We start from the raw sequence: 23991 nt of genomic DNA, 5'->3' as shown, positions 1-23991 counted from the left end.
GTCGGTTTCCAGCCGCTGAGTCTCGCTTTTCATGGGGTTCGGGAAATAAGTTGACACACACACCCCCAACCCTCTTCTTTGGGGCAGCCCCTCCAATATTGGAAGACTGCTATCGTGTCTCCCTTAGTCCTTCTTTTCTCTGGACTAGATCTCTCTCTCTCTCCTCTCTTTTTTCTCTCTCTCTTTCCTCTCTCTTTTTCTCTCTCTCTTTCCTCTCTCTTTTTCTCGCTATCCACTCCCTCTCTTTTTCTCCCTCCTTTCCTCTTTCTCCCTCCCTCCTCCTCTCTCTCCCTCCTTCCCTCTTTCTTTCTTTCCTCTCTCTCTCTTTCCCTTTCCTCTCTCCCTCTTCTCTCTCACTTTCTCTCTCTTGTTTCTCTCTCTTTCTCTCTCTCTCCCTCTCCCTCTCTCTCTCTCTCTCTCCCTCCTTTCCTCTTTCTTTCTCTCTTCCCTCTTTCTCTCTCTCTCCCTTTCCTCTCTCCCTCTTCTCTCTCACTTTCTCTCTCTCTTGTTTCTCTTTCCTCTCTCTTCTCTCTTTCTCTCTCTCCCTCTCCCCTCCCCCTCTCTCTCCCTCCTTCCCTCTTTCTATCTCTCTTCCCTCTTTCTCTCTCTCTCCTTTTCCTCTCTCCCTCTTCTCTCTCACTTTCTCTCTCTCTTGTTTCTCTTTCCTCTCTCTTCTCTCTTTCTCTCTCTCCCTCCCCCCTCCCCCCTCTCTCTCCCTCCTTCCCTCTTTCTTTCTCTCTTCCTTCTTTCTCTCTCTCCTCTCTTTTTTCTCTCTCTCTTTCCTCTTTTTCTCGCTATCCCCTCCCTTTCTCTTTCCTCTCTCTCTCTTTCTCTCTCTCCCTTTCCCCCCTCTTTCTCTCACTTCTTCCCTCTTTCTCCCTCCCTCCCTCTTTCTTTCACTCCCTCCTTCCCTCTTTCTTTCTTTCTTTCCTCTTTCTCTCTCTTTCCCTTTCCTCTCTCCCTCTTCTCTCTCACTTTCTCTCTTGTTTCTCTCTCTCTTCCCTCCTCTCTTTCTTTTTCTCTTTCCTCTTTCTCTCTCTCTCTCTCCCTCTCCCCTCCCTCTCTCTTTCTCTCTCTCCCTCTTTCCCTCTTTTTCCCTCCCTCCCTTTCTCCCTCTCTCTAGCTCATCTACCTACCTACCTACTTTCTATCTATCCAGTGGTGGGATTCAAGTAATTTAACAACCGGTTCTCTGCCCTAATGATTTCTTCCAACAACCAGTTTGCCAAACTGCTCAGAAAGTTAACAACCGGTTCTCCCGAAGTGGTGCAAACTGGCTGAATCCCACCACTGTATCTATCTATCTATCTATCTATCTATCTATCTATCTATCTATCTATCTATCTATCTGCTATCTATCTACATATCTACCTACCTACCTACCTACTATCTATCTATCTATCTATCTATCTATCTATCTATCTATCTATCATCTATTATATATAGATTATCTATTTATCATCTTTCTTTCTTCCTCCCTCCCCCATCTATCTCTATTATCTATCATCCACCCATCCATCTATCTGTCTATCATCAATTTAGATAAATAGATAAGATAGATAGATAATTATCTTTCTATATATCTGTTTGTCTATCATCTCTCTATTATCTATGTATCCATCCACCCATCATCCCTCTCTCTCTCCCTCCCTCCCTCTCTCTCTCTTTTAGAAATCCTGACTTGTCTGCTGGGGAGGGGGCTGCTGGGGGATACTGCATCTGTGTCGCCCCCAAAATATATAGAGCCAGCCTCTTTTATTTGGTGGCCCCCTCTGGTTAAAGCTACTGGGGCTCATTTAAGGCACTGAGAGGAAGCAGCCCACCCTAATGGTGCTTCCATGCCACCAAGTCCTTCCCACTGTGGGAAGGCCACCTTCGAATTGTGGAGGGCAGACCTTCCAGTTTTCTTTGACTCAGTTGGAGGGAGGCCATCACGGAAAATCCCGCCTGCCCCTTGTAAAACCTCTGACTGCGTTTGCGCAGGACGCTTGACTTCGGTTAACCTCTTTGGTGTGTTTACACAATGCATTGAATTGTAAATTAATCCAGTGGGTTAGAGTTCTTTTGCTACACAAAGCTACTCAAGGCTGATTGTAGCCAAGCGCATTTTGGAGGAAGGAGTAAAGAGAAAGTGGAAGTGAGTTTTTTTACAAAGTGCTATGTAAGGTTAAAAAAAAAAAAATCTTTTTCTGGGTTTGTTTTGCTTTTTGAAATATTAAAAAAAAATCTTTTCATAAATCGTATATTTTTTGCTTGTTTGTTTGTTTGATTTCTATAGCTACCTAAAATAAAATAAAATTAAAAAAATGAAATAAAAAAATAAAAAAAATACAATACAATACAATAATAAAATGAAATAGATAAAATAAATTATAAAATACAACAAAATACAATAAAATAAAATATAAATTAAAATATAAAATACAATGCAATAATAAACTAAAATAATAAAATAAAATAAAAATATAACATAAACTAAGAAACTAAAATAAACAATAAATTATAAATTATAAAATAATATAAAATATAAAATAATATAAAATATAAAATAATATAAAATATATAAAATATAAAATGAAATGAAATAATCTTGCAGGAACCAGGAAGTTCACGCCTTCTGTTGTTCTTTGAAATTTCATTCTCACCCCCCCCCAACCTCATCCTGCCCCCCTTTTGCAAAGCTGTCAAGATGGGGTTGGGTTCCTGCCCGCAGAGGGGGGAGGAGGGGGGAGGCAGAATGTCAGTTAAAGCCGGTGAGATGGTTATTTTAATCATTGTTTAGCTTGTATCTTGGCTGCCGGTTGAGTGTTGATGTAGCTGCTTGTCTTGTTGTGAGCAGCTGATGGAGGGAGGCCAGCGTCACCAAGGTGTAAATTGAATAAACGAATAACAACTTGTACGGCTATTTACTCCTCTTATCATGTTAATAACAAGGTAATCCACTCTCTTATCATCTGGGTTAATAGCCCAGGAATCGTGGTTTATTTTGATATTACGATGTTCTGCCTTACCTTGCTTTTATGAATTTCCAAGTTTTGAAAATGTCTTCTGCTATCAGAGCCACGCTGACTCCTCGCTGGTGTACAAATATAAGTAGTCCTCATTTTGCAACTGTTCATTGAGTGACCATTCAAACTTACAACCGCGCTGGAAAAAGTGACTTCTGATCGTTCTCAAACTTACGACCATCGCAGGTCTCCATGGTCAAAATTGAGGAGCTTGGCAACCGACTCATATTTATGACGGTTGCAATGTCCCTGGGGGGGGGAAATCACCTGATCCTCCTTTTGCGACCTTCAGACAAGTGAAGTCCACGGGGAAGCCAGATTCACTTAACAACCATGTCCCTAACTTAACAATTGCAGTGATTCCCTTAACGACGGTGGCAAGAACGGTCATCAAACGGGGCAAAGTTCACTCAACTGTCTCATTCCGCAGCATCAATTGTGGTCGTAAGTCGAGGACTACCTGTGACATAAAATAAATCCCTGCAGCCATAAACTACCCAATCTATCTGAAGATACTTTCTCAGGGGGTCAGCGTGTCCTGCAAACTCAACTGTCAGATCTTTAGCTGGACATGATCAACGGCGTAGTGTGAAAGCAGCTGTTGAGGTCTATCATGTCATGGATAGCCAACCATTGGTGGACTCTCCTGGACACCAACAAACCAGGTTCAGCTGGAGTTGTGCAACGAAACGGTCACAAGATCATCGGTGCACAACATGATTGCGTTAACAATCAAGCCTGCCTTGTCATGGATCTCTCTGGACTCCAGACGTTTATCTGGACCAGAGACAGATTGTCTCCTGGACACCTGGGCTGCAATTGGACAGTATTAATAAAGGCATAAATATTTTCTTGATGTATGAATTTTATCCGCCACCCGTTTCACTATCCAGAGCGACTCTGGGTGGTTTACAATCAGAGGTGGGATTCAGCCGGTTCTGGCAATCTCCCGGGGTGCAATCCCATGTGTTTTTGACACAATATCAGGGGTGAAATGCTCCCGGTTCGGACCGGATCGCCCAATCCGGTAGCAATGGCGGCAGGTGATTCGGAGAACCAGTAGCAAAAATCCCTGCGCCCCCCCCATGCCCAGCTGAGCCGCGCGATCATCAGAGGCATTTTTTTATTTTTAAAAACATTTTTAAAAGCAGTATATGCAAAAGTATGAAGGCTATTGCTTAACGCATTTTAAGCCGCCCTTAGTCTCTGGAAAAGAGCGACATATAAATTGAACCAATAAATAAATAAACTTTTTCTACAACCTCTTCAGCCGAAAAAAAATGCTTTTAAAAGCCTCTGACGATCCCAGCTGAGTTGCCTGATCGTCAGAGGCTTCTAAAAGCATTTTTTTCTGCAACTTCTTGGGGTTGTAGAAAAAAAATGCTTTTGAAAGTTTTTTTTTTTAAAAAAAGTTGGCCACGCCCACCCAGTCACATTAACCCCCCCCAAGCCACGCCGACAGAACCGGTGGTAATAAATTTTACATTTCACCACTGCATGTGTGGACGGTGCACGAGAGCGAATTACTGTGTTGTTTGACGCTGCACGCATACACGGATGGCACAAGCTAGCGAATTGCCGTGTTTTGTGATGCCGCACGCATGTGCAGATGATGTGTGTGCGAGCAAAGCACACACACTCACATTTCCGGTGCTGGGTGAACTGGTTGCTACAGTATGTGAAGCCCGCTTCTGCTTACAATGAGATAAAAGCAGGGGTGAAATGCTCTGGGGGTGGGTCTAGATTGATTCTAGATTCTCCAAGGTTCCTTCTAACTCTGTTCTTAAGGACTATGATAACAATCGTCCAATATTTGAGGGGCTGCCCCAAAGAAGAGGGAGTCAAACTATTCTCCAAAGCACCTGAAGGCAGGACAAGAAGCAATGGGGGGAAACTCATCAAGGAGAGAAGCAACCTGGAACTAAGGAGGAATTTTGTGACAGTGGGAACAATTAACCAGTGGAACCACTCGCCACCAGAAGTTGTGGGGGTTTTGATTATAGAGGTTTTCGATAATAGACTGGACAAGCATTTGTTGGGGGGTTGGACTAGATGACCTATAATGTCCCTTCCAACTCTGTTAATCTGTTAAGGATGGTACGGGATAAGCTCTCCTGCCTTGAGCAGGGGGTTGGACTAGAAGACCTCTGAGGTCCCCTTCCGTCCTTATGATTTTTTTTATGTCCTGAACAAGAGTGACTGATGAATCCTTATCATCTGGTCACATTTGACAAGAGGGAACAGTGACCAATCCTAGTTACTAAGCCTTTATCACCATGCTTTTGTTGGCACGAGGCTCGTGGCAGGCACAGGGATTGGCAGTCAAGAAAGCGAAAATTATTCCTGGGTTCAAAGCCAATTTTCTGAACGAATAAAACAGCTTTTTTATTTGGCCGGGGGAAATTGGCAGGCAGAAAGACTTGATGGCATCCGCCACCCTAAATTTGGTCTTGGAAGTAATCCGATTTTCTGAATGGGCACAATACACGAATCTCATGCGCCAAGACGTAAAACGCCAATGAAACCACAGGATGAAAGGATAATCCTGATTCTAAAGGTTATTTTACTTTATTTATATTTATAATCAAATTTCTATACCGCCCTACTCCCGAAGGACTCAGGGCGGTGAAGAGCCAAGATAAAATACGGATAATACAAATATTAAAAATCCCTTAAAATTATTTGGTGGGCATGGTGTGGCTTGTTGGGTGTGGCAGGGGAAGGTTACTGCAAAATCCCCATTCCCACCCCACTCCAGGGGAAGGATACTACAAAATCTCCATTCCCACCCCACAGATACTGCAAGATCTCCATTCCCACCCCACTCCTGGGGGAAGGATATTGCAAAATCTCCATTCCTACCCCACTCCAGGGGAAGGATACTGCAAAATCTCCATTCCCACCCCACGGATACTGCAAAATCTCCATTCCCACCCTACGGATACTGCAAAATCTCCATTCCCACTCCTCTTCTGTGGGAAGGATATTGCAAAATCTCTATTTCTACCCCACTCCAGGGGAAGGATACTGCAAAATCTCCATTCCCTTCCCACTCCAGAGGAAGTATACTGCAAAATCTCCATTCCCATCCCACTCCTGGGGGAAGGATATTGCAAAATCTCCATTCCCTTCCCACTCCAGGGGAAGGATACTGCAAAATCTCCATTCCCACCCCACGGATACTGCAAAATCTCCATTCCCACCCTACGGATACTGCAAAATCTCCATTCCCACTCCTCTTCTGTGGGAAGGATATTGCAAAATCTCTATTCCTACCCCACTCCAGGGGAAGGATACTGCAAAATCTCCATTCCCTTCCCACTCCAGAGGAAGGATACTGCAAAATCTCCATTCCCACCCCACTCCTGGGGGAAGGATATTGCAAAATCTCCATTCCCTTCCCACTCCAGGGGAAGGATACTGCAAAATCTCCATTCCCACCCCACGGATACTGCAAAATCTCCATTCCCACTCCTCTTCTGTGGGAAGGATATTGCAAAATCTCTATTCCTACCCCACTCCAGGGGAAGGATACTGCAAAATCTCCATTCCCATCCCACTCCTGGGGGAAGGATATTGCAAAATCCCCATTCCCACCCCACTCTGGAGCCAGCCGGAGGTGGCATTTGCTGGTTCTCCGAACTACTCAAAATTTCCACTACCGGTTCTCCAGAACCTGTCAGAACCTGCTGGATTTCGCCCCTGGTGTCCTGTCTAGCAATGTTTTCGATGTTAAAAAAAAAATCATCTGAGTTTAATTTGTGTTTGCTTCTCTTTTTTTTTTTTATTAAAAACAGTTCTTTGATTTCCTGCCCAAGTGACTCTGCCAGTCTAAGTGATCTCCAGATCCTCTAGATCCAGTTTGGGATAGGTAAGATGCCACGGTAAATTTTCTACCAGTTTACTACAGTACCAGTTTGTTAGCAGAGGGTTTTGAAACTTTAATCTTCTCTTTATTAAATTATGATTGCTCTTCCTGTTATCTAGTTTGTCATGAATATAATATATAGATGGCAGGTTAATAATTTGCAAATAGATTTACTAGTTTAAAAATGTTTTGGGGGGAGAGCTGTTTCTCAAGGGATGGGAACCAATATTCAACTAGGCAGGATAATATGTATATATGTTTTAATTCAATTCAATATTTAATATTTAATAATATTTAATAAAAATGTTTATTTTTATTTGTTCTGGTCTCTGGTCTCTGACTGTAATAAACTGAATTGAATTGAATGTACAGTATATACAGTATGTTTTGGTTTTCTTTGTCTCTTTAATGCACTTTTTAAATGTTTTATAGCAGTTTTTTTTTTCCTTTGGTTTTTTTTTTAAATTTTGGAGTTTTGTATTTTAACGTTTTTCGAATAAAATAAAAATAGTACATCCTGGAAACCCCTTTCACCATTTTTGGGGTGCTTTGAGTTGAAAATCCTTCCGATGGGAATTTGGGAGTGTATAACGGCCTCTTGGTTGCGATAGGTGATCGGAGCAGTAGAAAATATGCCAGCTTTGCCTGGCACTGCCAACGTTTTCCAGTTCCTCATCTCCACCTTTGCCCGGTCCTGTTTCTGTTTCCTCTTAGGGATGATAACGGACGAGATCCCTCTTGTCTGGTCCTGCTTTTCCTTCCCCATCGCGGGAATCTCTTTGCATTTTCCCAAAAAACTTTGGAAAGTTTCATTTAAGACAGCTGGGCAAACAGGAAAAACTGTCCTTCACCCGTATCAGAAAAGAATCCATGTGTTTGACCCCGCGGCCGGTGCTCTTGGGCCCCGGGGTCGGCCAAGGCCGCTCGGGGCTGCGGGGCTCCAGCTTTCGGCCAGATGGCAGAAGACCCCGGAGAGCTTCACGGTCGTTGAAGAGGGTTCCTCGGGGTGGAGGCTGAAGCTTCCGGCGGATCTGGCAAGGACACACAAGGCAACGGATGAGAGTTGGGGGAACTCCAGGGTGGAACTGGGACTTTCCGATTTTCGTTTTAAAGGGTGCAAATTCCAAATCTGGCTTTAAACCGCCCTTCCCAGCAAGTTTTCCACCTCTATGAATGAGGAGAATGGGACAGACTCTTTCAGATTAGAGTTTAGAGGTTGGAAGTGGACTTCAATACCCAGAATTCCCCAGCCAGAGGTTAGAGATTGGAGGGGGCCTTCAACTCCCAGAATTCCCCAGCCAGAGGTTAGAGGTTAGAGATTAGAGGTGGACTTCAATTCCCAGAATTCCCCAGCCAGAAGTTAGAGGTTGGAGGTGGACTTCAATTCCCAGAATTCTCAGCCAGAGGTTAGAAGTTAGAGATTACAGGTGGACTTCAATTCCCAGAATTCCCCAGCCAGAGGTTAGAGATTACAGGTGGACTTCAATTCCCAGAATTCCCCAGCCAGAGGTTAGAGATTGGAGGTGGACTTCAATTCCCAGAATTCCCCAGCCAGAGGTTAGAGATTACAGGTGGACTTCAATTCCCAGAATTCCCCAGCCAGAGGTTAGAGATTGGAGGTGGACTTCAATTCCCAGAATTCCCCAGCCAGAGGTTAGAGATTGGAGGTGGACTTCAATTCCCAGAATTCCCCAGCCAGAGGTTAGAGATTGGAGGTGGACTTCAATTCCCAGAATTCCCCAGCCAGAGGTTAGAGATTGGAGGTGGACTTCAATTCCCAGAATTCCCCAGCCAGAGGTTAGAGATTGGAGGTGGACTTCAATTCCCAGAATTCCCCAGCCAGAGGTTAGAGATTGGAGGTGGACTTCAATTCCCAGAATTCCCCAGCCAGAGGTTAGAAGTTAGAGATTACAGGTGGACTTCAATTCCCAGAATTCCCCAGCCAGAGGTTAGAGATTACAGGTGGACTTCAATTCCCAGAATTCCCCAGCCAGAGGTTAGAGATTACAGGTGGACTTCAATTCCCAGAATTCCCCAGCCAGAGGTTAGAGATTGGAGGTGGACTTCAATTCCCAGAATTCCCCAGCCAGAGGTTAGAGATTGGAGGTGGACTTCAATTCCCAGAATTCCCCAGCCAGAGGTTAGAGATTGGAGGTGGACTTCAATTCCCAGAATTCCCCAGCCAGAGGTTAGAGGTGGACTTTAACTCCCAGAATGCCCCAGCTGGCATGTCTGACTGGAGCATTCTGGGAAATGAAGTCCACATAACTTACATATTTGAAAAACAGTGCTAGAGATCAATCTTAATCATCATCATCTTCATCCAGGGTACAGGAAGGGAGGTATCTACCTGTCTGCTGATGAGTACCTTAGCAGCATTGCTTCTTAAGAGGGAAACCCCTTTGCCAACCTGGTGCCCTCTACATGGGTGGGCTAAGCTCCCCCAGCAGGGCACGGGGGCAATTCCCAGGGACAGGAAGGGGGTCCCAGGACTTCTCTCGTTTGACCCCAAAGCAGTGCGGGTGGTTTTATTCAAGGCTGCCTGCTTTATGGGTAGAACCTCGACTTAGGACCACCATGGAGCCCAAAATGTCCGTTGCTAAGCGAGACAGTGGTTAAACGAGTTTTGCTCCGTTTTACGATCTTCTTAGCCACTGTTGTTAAGTGGGACACGGCAGTTGTTGAGTTAGTAACGGGGTTGTTAAGTGAATCCGGCTTCCCTGCTGACTCTGCTCGCCGCAAAAGGAGATCACAGGACCCCGCCCCCTCCCCCGGGGAAGCTGCCCCCGTCATAAATATGAGTCAGTTGCCAAGTGTCTGAATTTGGACCACAAGGATGCCGCAGAGGTCGTAAGTGTGGAAAACGGACTCATAAATCTTTTTTTTCGGTGCTTTTGTAACTTTGAACAGTCACTAAACGAATGGTTGTAAGTCGAGGACCACCTGTATTGGTAGACCAGACAGGAAACACAGCCAGGTAAACTAATTGTAAACCTAAAATTTCAGCGTCCCTGTGGTCACGTGATCAAAATTGAGACACTTAGCAACCGACTCATATTTATGACGGTTGCAGTGTCCCGGGGTCCTGTGGGATCCCCTTTTGCGCCCTTGCTGACAATTAAGGTCATTGGGGAAGCCAGATTCACTTAACAACTGCGTTAGTCACTGATCAACTGCAGTGATTCACTTAACGACGCTGAGAAGAAAAGTCGTAACACGGAGCAAAACTCACTTAACATACGTCTCACTTAGCAAGAGGAATTTTGGGCTCAAAAGTCGAGGACTACCTGTACTGGTACTCAGATTTACGACCGTTGCGGCATCCTGGTGGTCACGTGATCAAAATCCAGATGCTCGGCAAACTGACTCATATTTATGATGGTCGCAGTGTCCCCGGAGTCAAGCTTTTGCAACCTCCTGACCAGCAAAGTCGATGGAGGAGCCAGATCCACTTAACAATTGTACGATTCACATAACAACCTCCGCAAAAAACGGTAAAAGTGAGTGATTCACTTAACAACCTCCGCAAAAAACGGTAAAAGTGAGTGATTCACTTAACAACCTCCGCAAAAAATGGTAAAAGTGAGTGATTCACTTTACAACTGCATGGCTTAGCGACGGACGATCCAGGGACAGTTGTCATAAGTTGAGGACTGGCTGCACCATTACAAGGCCAGAGATGCCTTAGTCTTATTCCTCACCTTCTGCACTGACCGGCTATGTCCGAACTCCTCCAGCTGCCGACGGAAACCAAGGTTGGGGTTGGCCACTGGCCGCACGGCCTTGACCGCTTCGAGGGCCTCGAGCCAGCCCAGCTGCGTCACCGCCATGAGGTAGGCCAGGACGATGGTGGTGCTGCGGGAGATCCCAGCTAGGCTGGAAGGCGAGTTGAAGGACAGGATTAGAACCCGGAGCCCTCTTGCCCTCGGCCACCCCCTCTCTCTGCCAGTTTCCCCGCAGAGGCTGAGTGACAGGGCACCCCAAAAGTCTCCGAGTTGCTGGGTGTTCCCACTTTTTTTTTTTTTTGTAAAAAAAAAACCATAAACATAAAATACATCTTTTTAGAACGAAGCATTGATCCGGTCAATAAATATAAATATAAAAAATAAATATAAAAATTGGTACAATCACAAATTCATCTTTAACAACAACTCATCTCCACTAATCATCATCTTATAAAAATAATAAAAATAAAAATAAAACAGAGAGAGAGAGAAAAAAAAAACCCCACCTCACAATAACTCGCTCAAAACAATTACCTTTTTATTATTTCACCTCAGATCTTAATTTCCAAATAACACAACTTAATGTTTAACACAATTGCTTCCCAAAAATTCTACCTATTTTATAATACCATTATCCCAAAACCCGTTACTTAAATCCTTAAATCCTAACTCAATATCATTTCATTACCTTTTCTTTTTGTTTAGATGAATGTATCTTAAAAATATAGTATTTAGTATTTATTAGTATTTATTTAGTATTTATTAAATTTTTATACCGCCCCCTCTCCCAAAGGACTTGGGGCGGTGAACAGCCAGAATTAAAAACACACAATACAAATATTAAAATACATTAAAACAAAATTAAATTATCTTTGGCTTCTCCAATTTAAAACCCCTTACCCATAAAATTCACCCAATTAAAAATTTTATAAATCATTGCTATTATCATAAACAATATCTTAACTATCACTCACAGCAAATCATCTTCATTCCTGTTCATCTCCTAATTTTCATCCTAATTTTCATCATCCTAATTTTACTAGTAATCACAACATAATCATCTTTAATTGTTTATAACAGCACTTCATCTTCATCTTCATCCTGGCCTAAATCTTCTCCCCTTTTAAATATAAATTTTAAATACAAATTTTAATCTGTTTAAATTATGGGGTATTTTAAATTCAGCCAAATTATTTAATTCGTTTTTAATCTATTTTAAATTTTTGTATCTCTGTGTTTTATCTTCTGGCTGTTCACCGCCCTGAGTCCTTCGGGAGAAGGGCGGTATAGAAATTTAATAAATAAATAAATAAATAAAAATAAATCTCAATCCTCATCTTTTACTTTTAATCCCAACGTAGTCATTTTTATTTTTACTGTTGAATCCAGCATAGTCATTTATTTTTTACTGTTATTTGGGTGTTCCCACTTTGTATTGGTTGATGGTGGCCTGGCGTAATGTGTGAACGCGGTCAAGTTGGTTTGTAAATCACGGCTTATGGGTTAGTAGAATGTGCGAACCCAGCCATGCGGCTGGGTTTAATGTATATGGTTTAAAATACAATTAGCCAGAGGAACAGCTTGCCTTCAGAAATCGGGGGTGCTCCATCACGGGGGGTGGGGGTGGGGTTGAGCAGGGGGCTGGACTAGATGACCTCCAAGATCCCTTCCAGCTCTATCCTATCCTATTAAGTGAGAAGGTGGCTATTTTGGTTCGTAAATCATGGCTTATAGTTTGGTATCCAGTGTGAACCCAGTCTTCTGGATGATGGTATGTATATGGCCATCTTGGTTCATGCATCGTGGTTTGAAGCTTAGTATAAAGTCTGAACCCGCCTGTTGTGGAATGAAGGGACCAAACAACATTCCTGGGTCAGCCAGAGACAGTTTTATTGCGCAAGGTTCAGAGCCAGATTTGTACCTGAAGCTTTGAACCAGGAAAGAACTCTGATACAACTGTTTTTATACATTTCTAAGACAAAGGATTCGGTGAGATCATGCATTTTCCATATATGGTTAACATGAGATCATACATTCTCCATATATGGCTAACACACACCTGTCATATGATAATTGACACACTTCCTAATTACTAAACCATTAGTAAACCATTATTTTTAGTTTATAAGATTATCTTACCTTAGACAACCTTCCTTAAGAGCTATGGTTGCTAATGGGAAATTTACTGCTGTCCTTGGGTAAATTTATTGGATTAAGTAACTCTTTGTAACATATATATCCTTGTGTCATTCACAGTGAGGTCACTCAGATGTTTTCCCTATGGCTGTTCTTCCGTGACATCTAGGTCTCATCAGAAGATATATTACCACTTAATGGGGTTTAGCTGATTTTTAATATAATCTCCAAGCAAGGACTTTTCTCTCTTATAATAATGTGAATAGGGAGGGTCCTTTAGAGTTCATGTAGCTGACTCTGTATGATTCCTTCTTTTATCCACATTACGCCCATCTAGGTCTGTGATGGCGAACCTATGGCATGCGTCAGTGGGCACGCGAGCATTGCCTTAGCTCAGCTCCAGCGCGCAGGTGTGAGCCGACCAGCTGATTTTTGGGAAACAGGCTGTTTCCGGCCTCTGGAGGGCCTCTGGGGGTAGATGGGTGGGTGGAGAAGACCCATTTTTTGCTCTCCCCAGGCTCCAGATGCTTTCTAGGAAAGGCTTTCTAGCTTCCCCCCCCCCCAAGGCCCTCTGGAGGCTGGAAATGGCCTGTTTCCCGACTTCCGGTCCCACCCCCCAATAAAGCCTCTGGAGACTGGGGAGGGCAAAAACCGGGCCTACCGGACCCACCATGCCAGCGTGCCAAAAGTGGGGGGAGCGTGGGGGAGTCACATGCGCATGCGTGGGACACATTAAATTATGGTTGTGGGCATGTGCGTGCACGACCCCCTGCGCTCCTCCCACTTTTGGCACGCGACGGCAGAAAGGTTAGCCATCACTGATTTAGGTTATGGTTTAGTGATTACATGCATTTTGGTATGTAAATCTAGGCTTAGTCCAAAGAGTAAAGCCAACGATCTAGGTTTGTAAATCACGGCTTATTGGTTAGTAGGAAATGTGTACCCAGCCATCTGGATTACAACAATATCAAGTGTGAGCATGGCTATTTGGCTTCATAAATCATAGTTTATGGTTTAGTATTCAGTGTGAATTCAGCTGCCTGGATTATGGTTAGTGTCACATATGAATACGGCCACTTTGATGCATATATCATGGTTTATAATTTAGCATGAAGTCTGAATCTATTTATTCTGGATTATCCCTTAGTGATTACACCCATTTTATCATATAAATCATGGCTTAATAGACAGAATAAAGCCAACCATTGAGATTTGTAAATCATGGCTTATCGGTTAGTAAAATATGTTAACCCAGCCATCAGAATTACGGCTGGTGTCAAGTGAGTATACGGCCCCTTTGTTTGTACATCATGGTTTATATTTTAGCATAAGGTCTAAACCAACCTATCTTTATTATGGTTTAGAGATTACACCCATTTTGGTAGCAAATCATGGCTTAGTTCAAAGAATAAAAATTATCTAGGTATGTAAATCACGGCTTATGGTTTAGCCTGAAGGGCAAACTTATTTGGGTTTGTTCCGTCAACCACAATAATTTAGCGTAGTGTTTCTCCACTTTGAGATGGGTGGACTTCAACTCCCAGAATTCCCCAGCCAGCCGGCTGGGGAATTCTGGGAGTTGAAGTCCACCCATCTCAAAGTGGAGAAACACTGTTGTAGCCTATTTCATGAACCCATTTTGAGGGTCCCAGACATATTCTGCCCCCAGACCCACAAACCTCCCCCCTCTTCCCCCCCCCAATTTTTCTACCTACCAATGAACGAGGCAGGTTCCTCCTTGCAGCCGACAGGAATGAATGAAATTGATGCATTTCTTAAAATGCTGCTTGCTGGATGGAGAGAGAATTGGGAGGAAGCAAAACCCCGATATTTTAAAAGGTTTATGATGCTTCGAAAGAAAACTCTGGCTATATGCAGTCCTCCAGTTACAACTATCCATTTAGTGACCGTCCGAGGTTGCAACAGCACTGAAAAAAGTGACTTATGACCCCTTTTTCACACTTACGACCGTTGCAACATCCCCGTGGTCACGTGATCCAAATTTGGACGCTTGGCAACTGGCATGGACTTACGACGGTTGCAGTGTCCAGGGGGTCATGTGATCATCTGGACCCCTTTAAAGATGTGAGGACTACAATTCCCAGAATCCCCCAGTCAGCCAAGCTGGGCTGGGGAATTCTGGGAGTTGAAGTCCGCACATCTCAGAGTATCCAGAACTGGAAATTGAAGTCCACAAATCTTGAAGTTGGGAGTTCAAGTCCTCCATGTTTTAAAGCCAACGTGCTGGATGGGGAATTCTGGGAGTTGTAGTCCATGCCTCTTAAAATGGCTGAGGTTGAGAAACACTGCATTACAGCAACATCCGTCACAAGAAGGTTGAACAGCGCGAAGAACCAGAGTCTCCGATCTATTCTACCGCCATTTTACCTGGATGATGACGGAATCAATCTGGATTATGTTCTAGGAGTGGTATAGGGGCCTAGAGGTGGAGCTCTCACCTCACAAATCAGGAGTTCGATCCTAGGTAGAGGTAGATATTTCTCTCTCTGGGCACACTGAGGATATATCTGCTGAACAAAACTCCGCACTGGAGACAGGGACGGCATCCGGCCATTAAAACTCTCTGCTAGCTCTATTCAGTTGCCCAGACTCCACCCCGCAAGGGATTATGGGGTCGTTTAAAAGAAGATGGATGAATCTAGATTATGTTTTAATGGACCCCACTATCTTTCCTCGTTAAAAAGAATAAAACATGGCTGAAAAATAATAAATAAATACTTACATGTTGGCCTCAGGTGTGTCTGGCAGGACAATCCGAAGGTAAGTGATTCCCTAGAAAAGACCATGAATATCGTTGAGGAACATCTCCAGAACCTGAAGTCAACTTCCGAAGTCCTACAGATCTTCTCACTTTGACAGTCTTTAGGTATCTCTGACTTCAATATTACCTTGTCACCTCTAGCTAGCATCAGTGCAGGGGCTGGGGATGATGGGAAGCCTGATCCCATCAGAGAAAGCCATCATGAGGATTGAAGATAATTCCAACCCCTTTCTATGTTCTCCACAGATTGCAACAGGGAGACAAATAGGTAGTCCTCCACTTAAAACCATTCATTTAGTGACAGACACTGAAAAAAGTAACTTAGGACCGTTTTTCACACTTACGACCGTTGCAGCACCCTATGGTCACGTGATCAAATTTCGGATGCTTGGCAACTGGCTCCTATTTACGATGGTTGCAGGATCTCCTTTGATGACCTTTCAACCAGCAAAGTCAACGGGGAAGCCAGATTCACTTAACAACCGTGGCAAGGAAGGTCGTAAAACGGGGCAAAACTCACTTGTCTCGTTTAGCAACGGAACTTTTTTGAGGTTCAGTTGTGGTTGTAAGTTGGAGTGGTGCGGTGGCCTAGAGATGGAGCTCTCGCCTCACAATCAGGAGGTTGTGAGTTCGATCCTAGGTAAGGCAAATATTTCTCTCTTTGGGCACACTCAGAATATATCTGCTGAACAAAACTCCGCATTGGCGACAGGAAGGGCAGCCGGCCAGTAAAACACTCAGCTCCATTCAGTTGCCCAGACTCCATCCCAATGCAAAGGATTATGGGATAATTAAAAGATTATGATGATGATGATGATGATGATGAGCTGTGGTTGTAAATTGAGCATTTGATGCAATAGAGCTTCCAGTGGGGCTCAGTTCCAAGGACCAACATCCATTCTGCTGCCTCCAGCTTGATGCAGTATCTCGGGTTGTCACGCTAGACGCCCCTCCCCCCACCAGTTGAAACCCCCCCTCCCCCCCTTACCGGAATGAAGGGCTGTGGGGACTCGTGAATGGAGACGATGTGGGTGATTTCGTTCCTGCTCAGCTGATCGAGGTCTTTGGCATCTAAAAGAGAAGGAGGAGGAACAGAGAGCCATTGTTACAGACGTCCTTCCCTATTCTACACAGATGTTCTCGGCGCGCATCCTGCAGAAACGCTGACACGCACCAGCACACGGAATGTCCCATGTGCACGGAGGCCTCTGGCGTCTCAACCCACCGTGACGTCCTGAAGCAGGCATAAGAATAGGAATAGGAATAGAAACAGAATAGAAATAGAATAGAAATGGGAAAGAATAGAATAGAATAGAATAGAATAGAATAGAATAGAATAGAATAGAATAGAATAGAATAGAATAGAATAGAATAGAATTTGAAATAATTAGAATAGAGTAGAATAGAATAGAACAGAACAGAACAGAACAGAAATTGAAATAATTAAAATAGAATAAAATAGAATTTGAAATAATTAGAATAGAGTAGAGTAGAGTAGAGTAGAATAGAACAGAACAGAACAGAAATTGAAATAATTAAAATAGAATAGAATAGAAATTGAAATAATTAGAATAGAATTTGAAATAATTAGAACAGAATAGAATAGAATTTGAAATAATTAGAATAGAATAAAATAAAATAAAACAGAACAGAACAGAACAGAATAGAATAGAATCGGAATAGAATAGAAATTGAAATAATTAGAATAGAATAGAATTTGAAATAATTAGAATAAAGTAGAGTAGAGTAGAGTAGAATAGAATAGAATAGAATAAAACAGAACAGAATAGAATAGGAATAGGAATAGGAATAGGAATAGAATTTGAAATAATTAGAATGGAGTAAAGTAGAGTAGAGTAGAGTAGAATAGAATAGAATAAAACAGAACAGAATAGAATAGAATAGAAAAGTGGAATGGAATGGAATAGAATAAGAAAGAATAGAATAGAATAAGAAAGAATAGAATAGAATAGAAGAATGGAACGGAACGGAACGGAACAGAACAGGAATAGGAATAGGAATAGAATTTGGAATAATTAGAACAGAACAGAATAGAGCTGGAAGGGAGCCTGAAGGTCTTCTAGTCCAGCCCCCTGCTCAGAAGTCCACAAGTCTTACAGCTGCCAAGTCTGAAGACCTCTGACCTCTGACCTATACCCTTTCAGATCAGTGACTGTCCAGTCTTTTCTTAAAGAAGCCCAAATTCCCTAACGCTCCTTCGCCAAATCCTAATTCCGAGCATCCTTTGAAATGCACCAATCAGCCGGTTGACATCTGCTGGATTAAATTTATTTATACCAGCTGTGGGCTCACTTTCCAGAGCCTTCGGGTGCGTTTTTCTGCTTTGCAACTCAGCCTCTGGGACCCTTTTCGTGCAAAAAAATAAAATAAAAAAATCACAGGTAGTTCTCAACTTACAACAGTGCGCTTAGCGACCGTCCGAAGTTACAGTGGCACTATACAAAGTGATTTAGGACCGTTTTTCACACCTGCGACTGTTGTAGTATCCCCATGCTCACGTGATCAAAATTCGGACGCTTGGTAACTGACTCATATTTATGACGGTCGCAGTGTCCCGGGGTCACGTGATCCTCCTTTTACGACCTTCCGACCAGCAACGTCAACGGGGAAATCGGGTTCACTTAACAACCTTAAGAATTGCAGCAATTCACTTAACGACTGTGGCAAGAAAGGGGGCAAAACTCCCTTAACTGCTTTGCTTAGCAATGGGAATTTTGGACTCCTTTGTGGTTGTAACTCGAGGACTATCTCTAGACATTGGCCACACGGTTGAATCCGGCTTCTCCCTTGACTGGGCTTGTCAGAAGGTCACAAAATGGGATCGTGGGGCACAGAAAACCGTCCCGAGTACATGCCAGTTTCCCAACCTCTGAATTTTGACGATGTGATCACAGGGACGCTACGATGGTGGTAAGTGTGAGAAATGGTCGTAAGTCACCTTTTTCAGCGCCGTTGTCACTTCAAACGGTCGCTAAATGAACCGTTGTAAGTCGATAAGGACTACCCGCATGTATTTCCCTGGGTTTTCAAAGCGATGTGTCTGTGTATGTGTTCTGCCCCAGCCTCGGACCCCAAAGAACACAGCACATACAAAGTCTATACAAAACTTAAATTTACTAAAATAACTCAGTCTTTATCAAAACAAAGGCTATTAATAAACTTTCTTAACAGCCTACAAGAAACCAAAGATAAAGTAATCACAATCTTACTATGATTGGCAGAAAGCCCAGAAGCAATTTGCAGAGAATCCAGACGTGAAGGAGAGTGAACTAAAGTTGTTCCCTGCAAATTGCTTCAGTTGGTGTTCCTCCTTAAATAGGCTAAGGGAGTGGCCAATTAGCCCCAAGCCTTACTCTCGAGGAGACCTCCTCCTGAGGAGCCACTCCTGCCTTTTGGCAGCTCTGCGCGCCCGTGCATCGGGAAGAGGCTCCTCCTCTTCTTCCTCTTCACCCATGGAAGCTTCTGGAGGTTCTGAAGGCCCTGGCTGAATCCCCGCCTCTGGCACCACATCTTCTCCAGCCTCCTCACTGTCCGACTCGAGCGCCAGCTGCACAGGCTGCCGGCGCAGCACCACACCAGCCTCCTCGCTGTCGGAATCAGCTACTAGCTGCACAGGCCGCTGACAGGCCACAACAGTATGATGTTCCTTAAGAGTTCTTAGAAGTTTAGCTGGCGGAGTGTCCAGATCCTTTTTCAGGCACTGCTGAACAGCTGGCAGTGACTCACTGGGGCATCACCCCCCCCTCCATGCCCACCCACCCAAAATGCAGACGGTGACTGTTCTTTCCGGAGCGCATGCTGAGCTCAGCAGGACTCACTGCACCGTCCCTGGCAATCTGAGCACCAGGAAACGACGATTGCATGCAGCTACTCCTGCGTAGACCACCCCCCTCCACAACTTGCCTCCCCTGACGCCCCCCCCCCCCCCATTTTAATCCTGGCCACAACTCCAGGCATTGATTTATTGATTGGATGGGTTTTTTAAAAAAAAATTCCTGCCTTTATTTTGTTTATAAATAACTCAAGGCGATATGCATACCTAATATTCCTTGCTTCTCCTATTTTTCCCACAACAACAACCCTGTGAGGTAGGGCTGAAAGAGAGAGAGAGAGAGGGAGGGAGGAAGGGAGAGAGAGAGAGAGAGAGAGAGAGAGAGAGAGAGAGGGAGGGAGGGAGAGAGAGACTGGCCCAAAGACACCTAGCTGGCTTCAGTGGCTAAAGTGGGACTAGAACTCACTGGCTCCTAGTGATTGGGCCAAAGTCTGATGATGATGATGATGATGATGATGATGATGATGATGATGATGATGATGATAATAATAATAATAATAATAATAATAATAATAATAATAATAATACTCGGAACAGCTTACATCCTCCGACGATACCTTAACAGTTCCTAGGTCCTTGGTTAGGACTCGAGCTGCTGAGCTATTAACCAGCCTCAAAGGCTGTGAATCTCACTAAAGATTAACTAATAATAATAATAATAATAATAATAATAATAATAATAATAATAATAATAATAATAATAATAAATAAGGGGCATGCATAAGCGCACCAGCGTGCCTACCATCTCCGTCCTAATGTTCTCTTTTATTCGTATCCTTTTCATGAATTTATAATTATGTTTACACTTGTATCTGTCATAAAATACATGCTTGATGAAATAAAGTAAATAATATATATATTATATATAAACCTTTTGAGAAAAGTGTATTTTCCAAAACTAGCTAATCGTAATAACACAACCTGTTTTTGGAGTAGTACCATAAAATTATATATCAATGGAAAGATAATTTAATCCAGAATGTAATGCAATAACTTCTAGGAAGGATTTGCTATTAGAATAGTAGTTGGAAGTATAAAGAAGAAAAGTGAAACACAAAGAAAAAAATGAAATATACAAAAATGATCACCGTAGAAAAAATGAAATATGCAAAAATTATCACATCAGTTAATACTTAGTTGGGTAACCTTTAGCGTGAATGAAGGCCTTACAATATCTTCCCATGGAGCGAACCAAGTCTTTTAGTTCTGCAGCTGTTATCATGTGAAACCAAGATGGAATGGTGGCTTCTGTTAACTGGGTTTATTGCTGGGTCGCTTTTGACTAACCAAGTTTCTTTAGTCGGTTCCATAGATTTTCCATTGGGTGAAGGTCTGGGCTATTCCCAGGCCATTCCAGCAGTGGAATAGGATTATCTTGAAACTCCCAATAAAAAAAAAAGTGGTTATTAGCCATCAAACCTCAAAAAAACACTTTCCCCAAAAGGTTTCCACAATTTTGGCCGCTACTGTAGCTCAGTTCACCACCTCTGTGGCAGGTTCACTCTTCACTTACCTACAATGTTCCCAAGAAAAAGACCAGGAAGAATCTGTAAAAGTTTTAAAAAAAAAATATTAGTGTACATATTTTTTATGATTCATACCACACTTTAGCCTGCCCTACAAAGGCATCGAACAGGTCACAATTCCTCGCTTCACCCAAAGCCAACCCTCCGGCATCACATTAAATCTGAATATAATTCATTTCTTCAGGCCACGCGTGCCACCTGAAGCCAATATTTACACTGGCTAAAACCTCAGTTTAGGGTTTAATATGTCAACCAAGAACAGGAGAAAAAAATAAATAAATTTCAGATCCAAAGCCCCCCCCAGCTGATTTTTCAGGCCCAATTCAAGCAGTCCTTGACTTATGACCACAACTGAGTCCAAAATTTCTGTTGCTAAGCAAAACATCTGTTTAGTGAATTTTTGCCTCATTTTACGACCTTTCTTGCTACAGCTGTTAAGTGAATCCCTGCAGCTGCTAAGTTAGTAACGTGGTTGTTAAGTGATTTTGCTTGTTGGAAGGTCGCAAAACGGAATCATGTGACCCTGGGACGCTGCCACCGTCATAAATATGAGTCAGTTGCTAAGTGCCTGAATTTTGATGACGTGTCCACGGGGATGCCCCAACAGTCATTAAGTGTGAAAAACGATCGTAAGTCGCTTTTTCAACGCTGTTCTAACTTTGGTCACTAAATGAACGGTCGTAAGTCGAGAACTACCTGTAATTTATTTCTTCAGGCCTAACATGTCACATGAGTCGGTTAAAACCCCAGTTTAGGGTTTAACGTCTCACCCAAAACCCGAAACAACCAGGAACAATACAATAATAAATTTCAGAGTGACAGATTCAAAGTCATCCTGCTGATTTTTGATGCCTCGAGGCAGAATTAGAACTCGCAGCTGCTGATTCCTGGTCCAGAATGTTCCCCGCTACACCCATCTCTCCCCCCCACCCCGAGTGACTCACGAGAGAACACAACACACAACACCCCTATCAAGGTGAACCAAACCTTTACATCGCCGTCCTCAAAGAAAAGTTGACAATACAACAACTTCTCTCGAAAGCCAAAAGGAAGAAAAACCTCAATCTTAGAATACAAACTGTAGTTGTCGGATGTAAATTGGGGAAGGGGTGCTTTTAACGTGGTTTGTCCTCCCCTTTTCTCTCTTGCTTTGAATGCAGGATGTCCAAACTTCACAAAGATGTTATTAAAAAAAAAAAATTAAACATCTGATTTCCTACCTTATTCATGCCGTTGCCCATAACTTTTCAAAGTGACCTTAGCAGCTCCCAAGGCAGACTGAATGTCCAAATGTCCAGCGATGGCCACTTCCCTGGGGCAGGCTCTGGGGCAAGATTTACACCCCCCCAGGCTGGCGGCCCCTCGTTCTCCGTCCTTGGCCCGTCCCCAAAACAGCAATCTTCCCGAGATGTGTGAGTGTGTGACAGCTGCGTATTTTGTGGCACGGAATAAAATCTGCAGAGGCTGTGGGTTGCACTGTCTTTCTTTTTTTTTATTTTCTCCTCCTCTTCCTCCTCTGCTGGCTGGCTCATCAAAGGAGCTGCTCCTATCAAAATGCCTTTTCCAGGGTTGGAAAAAAATCCCACCTCCTTGCAAATGGGGTGGGGGTGGGGGAGAGAGAATCACCCTGGCCTGGTTGCATGGCTGTTGCAAACGCACAACGCACAAAAGGCTTGTGGTGTGCAAGAGAATGCATTCTTTTGTTTCGCGGAGGCAGCTGCGGCTTCCTGGCATTTTGGTTTGGCACCGGATGGCGGGGTGGGGGTGGGGAACAGGACCCTGGAATAGCCTGTATTAGCAAAGCAAGCCCACCCCCCCACCCCCAGCCCACTTCGGGGAGGTCACCAGATATGTTGGTGCTTCTGGGCAGCCACGGGTGCCACGGGTGCCACGGAAAGGGCTGGCCCAGAGTGAGCAGCGCCAAGGGGAAGGCAAGGGGCATTTTGTCCTTCTGGGGCTGAACATGGAGAGTCATTCCAAGAAGCGTGGGGGTGGGGAGGGAAGGGGGGGGGGAGAACAGGGGAATGCAATGTTCCCAAGCCAGTGGAATGTGCCAAGCTGGCACTGCTTGCGGGAAGTAATTGAACCCTTTTGGGGAGGGGGGTCAACCTGCCCAAAATAGAATCTTCCAGGATCAAGGCCACCTTGCCCCAGTCGTTCGGGGTGGGTGAGGGGTGATTGGAGGGGAGCAAGTTCCCGTTTCCAGCCAGGGGCTCTTGGGAATCTGTTGGGCGATAGGAAGAGGGGCAGGCGGAGGAGAGGATCTGGAATCTTATTTTGATTTTGAATCAGAATAGAGCTGGGAGGGACCTTGGAGGTCTTCTAGTCCAGGCCTCTGCTCGAGCAGGAGATCCTATATATACCATTTCATTTGAAAGCAATCAACCTTAACGCCTTGTAAGCTGCCCTGCGTCTCCGGAGAAGGGCGGCATATAAATCAAAATAAAATTAAAAAAAAAAACCCGATGGAACAGAAGTTGCTTTCTTTCTTTCTTTCTTTCTTTCTTTCTTTCTATATTTATTTAGTTGTTTGTTTGTTTATTTATTTATTTATTTATTTGTTTGTTTATTTATTTATTTGTTTATTTATTTATATGCCGCCCTTTTCCGGAGTCAGGGCGGCTTACAACGCGTTAAGCAATAGCCTTCATACTTTTTGTATATACCTGCTTAGTAGGGCTTTCGGCCCCCCCTAAGGGGTGTTCTTTTTTTTAATATAAAGTCAGCTTATTGCCCCCACAATCCAGGTCCTCATTTTACCCACCTCGGAAGGATGGAAGGCTGAGTCAACCTTGAGCCTGGTGAGATTTGAACTCACAGTAATTGCAGGCAGCTGGCAGCTAAGTGCTACTTAACAGCGCTTTAGTCCGCTGCACCACCGAGGCCTTCGGAAGTTGTGGGAGCTTCATCCCTGGAGGCTTCCAAGAAGAAACTGGGCTGCCATCGGTCAGAAATGGTGTAGGGTCTCCTGCTTAGGCAGGAGGTTGGACTAGATGACCTACAAGGTCCCTTCCAACTCTTTTAAACTGCTATCTGTATCAGACCTGTGACTGTCCAGTCTCTTCTTAAAAACCTCCAGTGATGAAACACCCA

The 23991-nt window shown here is 43.7% G+C and overlaps 1 protein-coding gene across 1 annotated transcript; it reads right to left on the bottom strand.

Annotated features, from left to right (window-relative positions):
- Positions 1-7261: 7261 nt before the first annotated feature.
- On the bottom strand, positions 7262-22871 carry DUSP15 (dual specificity phosphatase 15). The gene is made up of 7 exons (XM_087888965.1): positions 22119-22871; positions 20886-20919; positions 16508-16590; positions 15481-15530; positions 14453-14527; positions 10578-10752; positions 7262-7907 (listed from the first exon to the last, which is right to left on the bottom strand). The coding sequence occupies exons 1-7, from the start codon at positions 22137-22139 to the stop codon at positions 7686-7688; spliced, it is 660 nt and encodes a 219-aa protein (XP_087745091.1). The 5' UTR covers positions 22140-22871; the 3' UTR covers positions 7262-7685.
- Between the last annotated feature and the right edge of the window lie 1120 nt (positions 22872-23991).

Source organism: Pantherophis guttatus, chromosome 3 (assembly GCF_059756535.1).
Source record: "Pantherophis guttatus breed Tessera chromosome 3, ASM5975653v1, whole genome shotgun sequence".
In the NCBI taxonomy this organism is placed as follows: domain Eukaryota; kingdom Metazoa; phylum Chordata; class Lepidosauria; order Squamata; family Colubridae; genus Pantherophis; species Pantherophis guttatus.
This window is presented reverse-complemented; position numbering and strand designations above follow the sequence as displayed.

Coding starts and splice junctions, on each gene's coding strand:
- DUSP15 (XM_087888965.1), bottom strand. CDS start 22,139: ATGGGCAACGGCATGAATAAG. Junction 20,920..22,118: donor TGGGCAACGGCATGAATAAG/GTAGGAAATCAG, acceptor AAACTTTTACAG/ATTCTTCCTGGTCTTTTTCT. Junction 15,531..16,507: donor CCCCACAGCCCTTCATTCCG/GTAAGGGGGGGA, acceptor GGTCTTTTCTAG/GGAATCACTTACCTTCGGAT.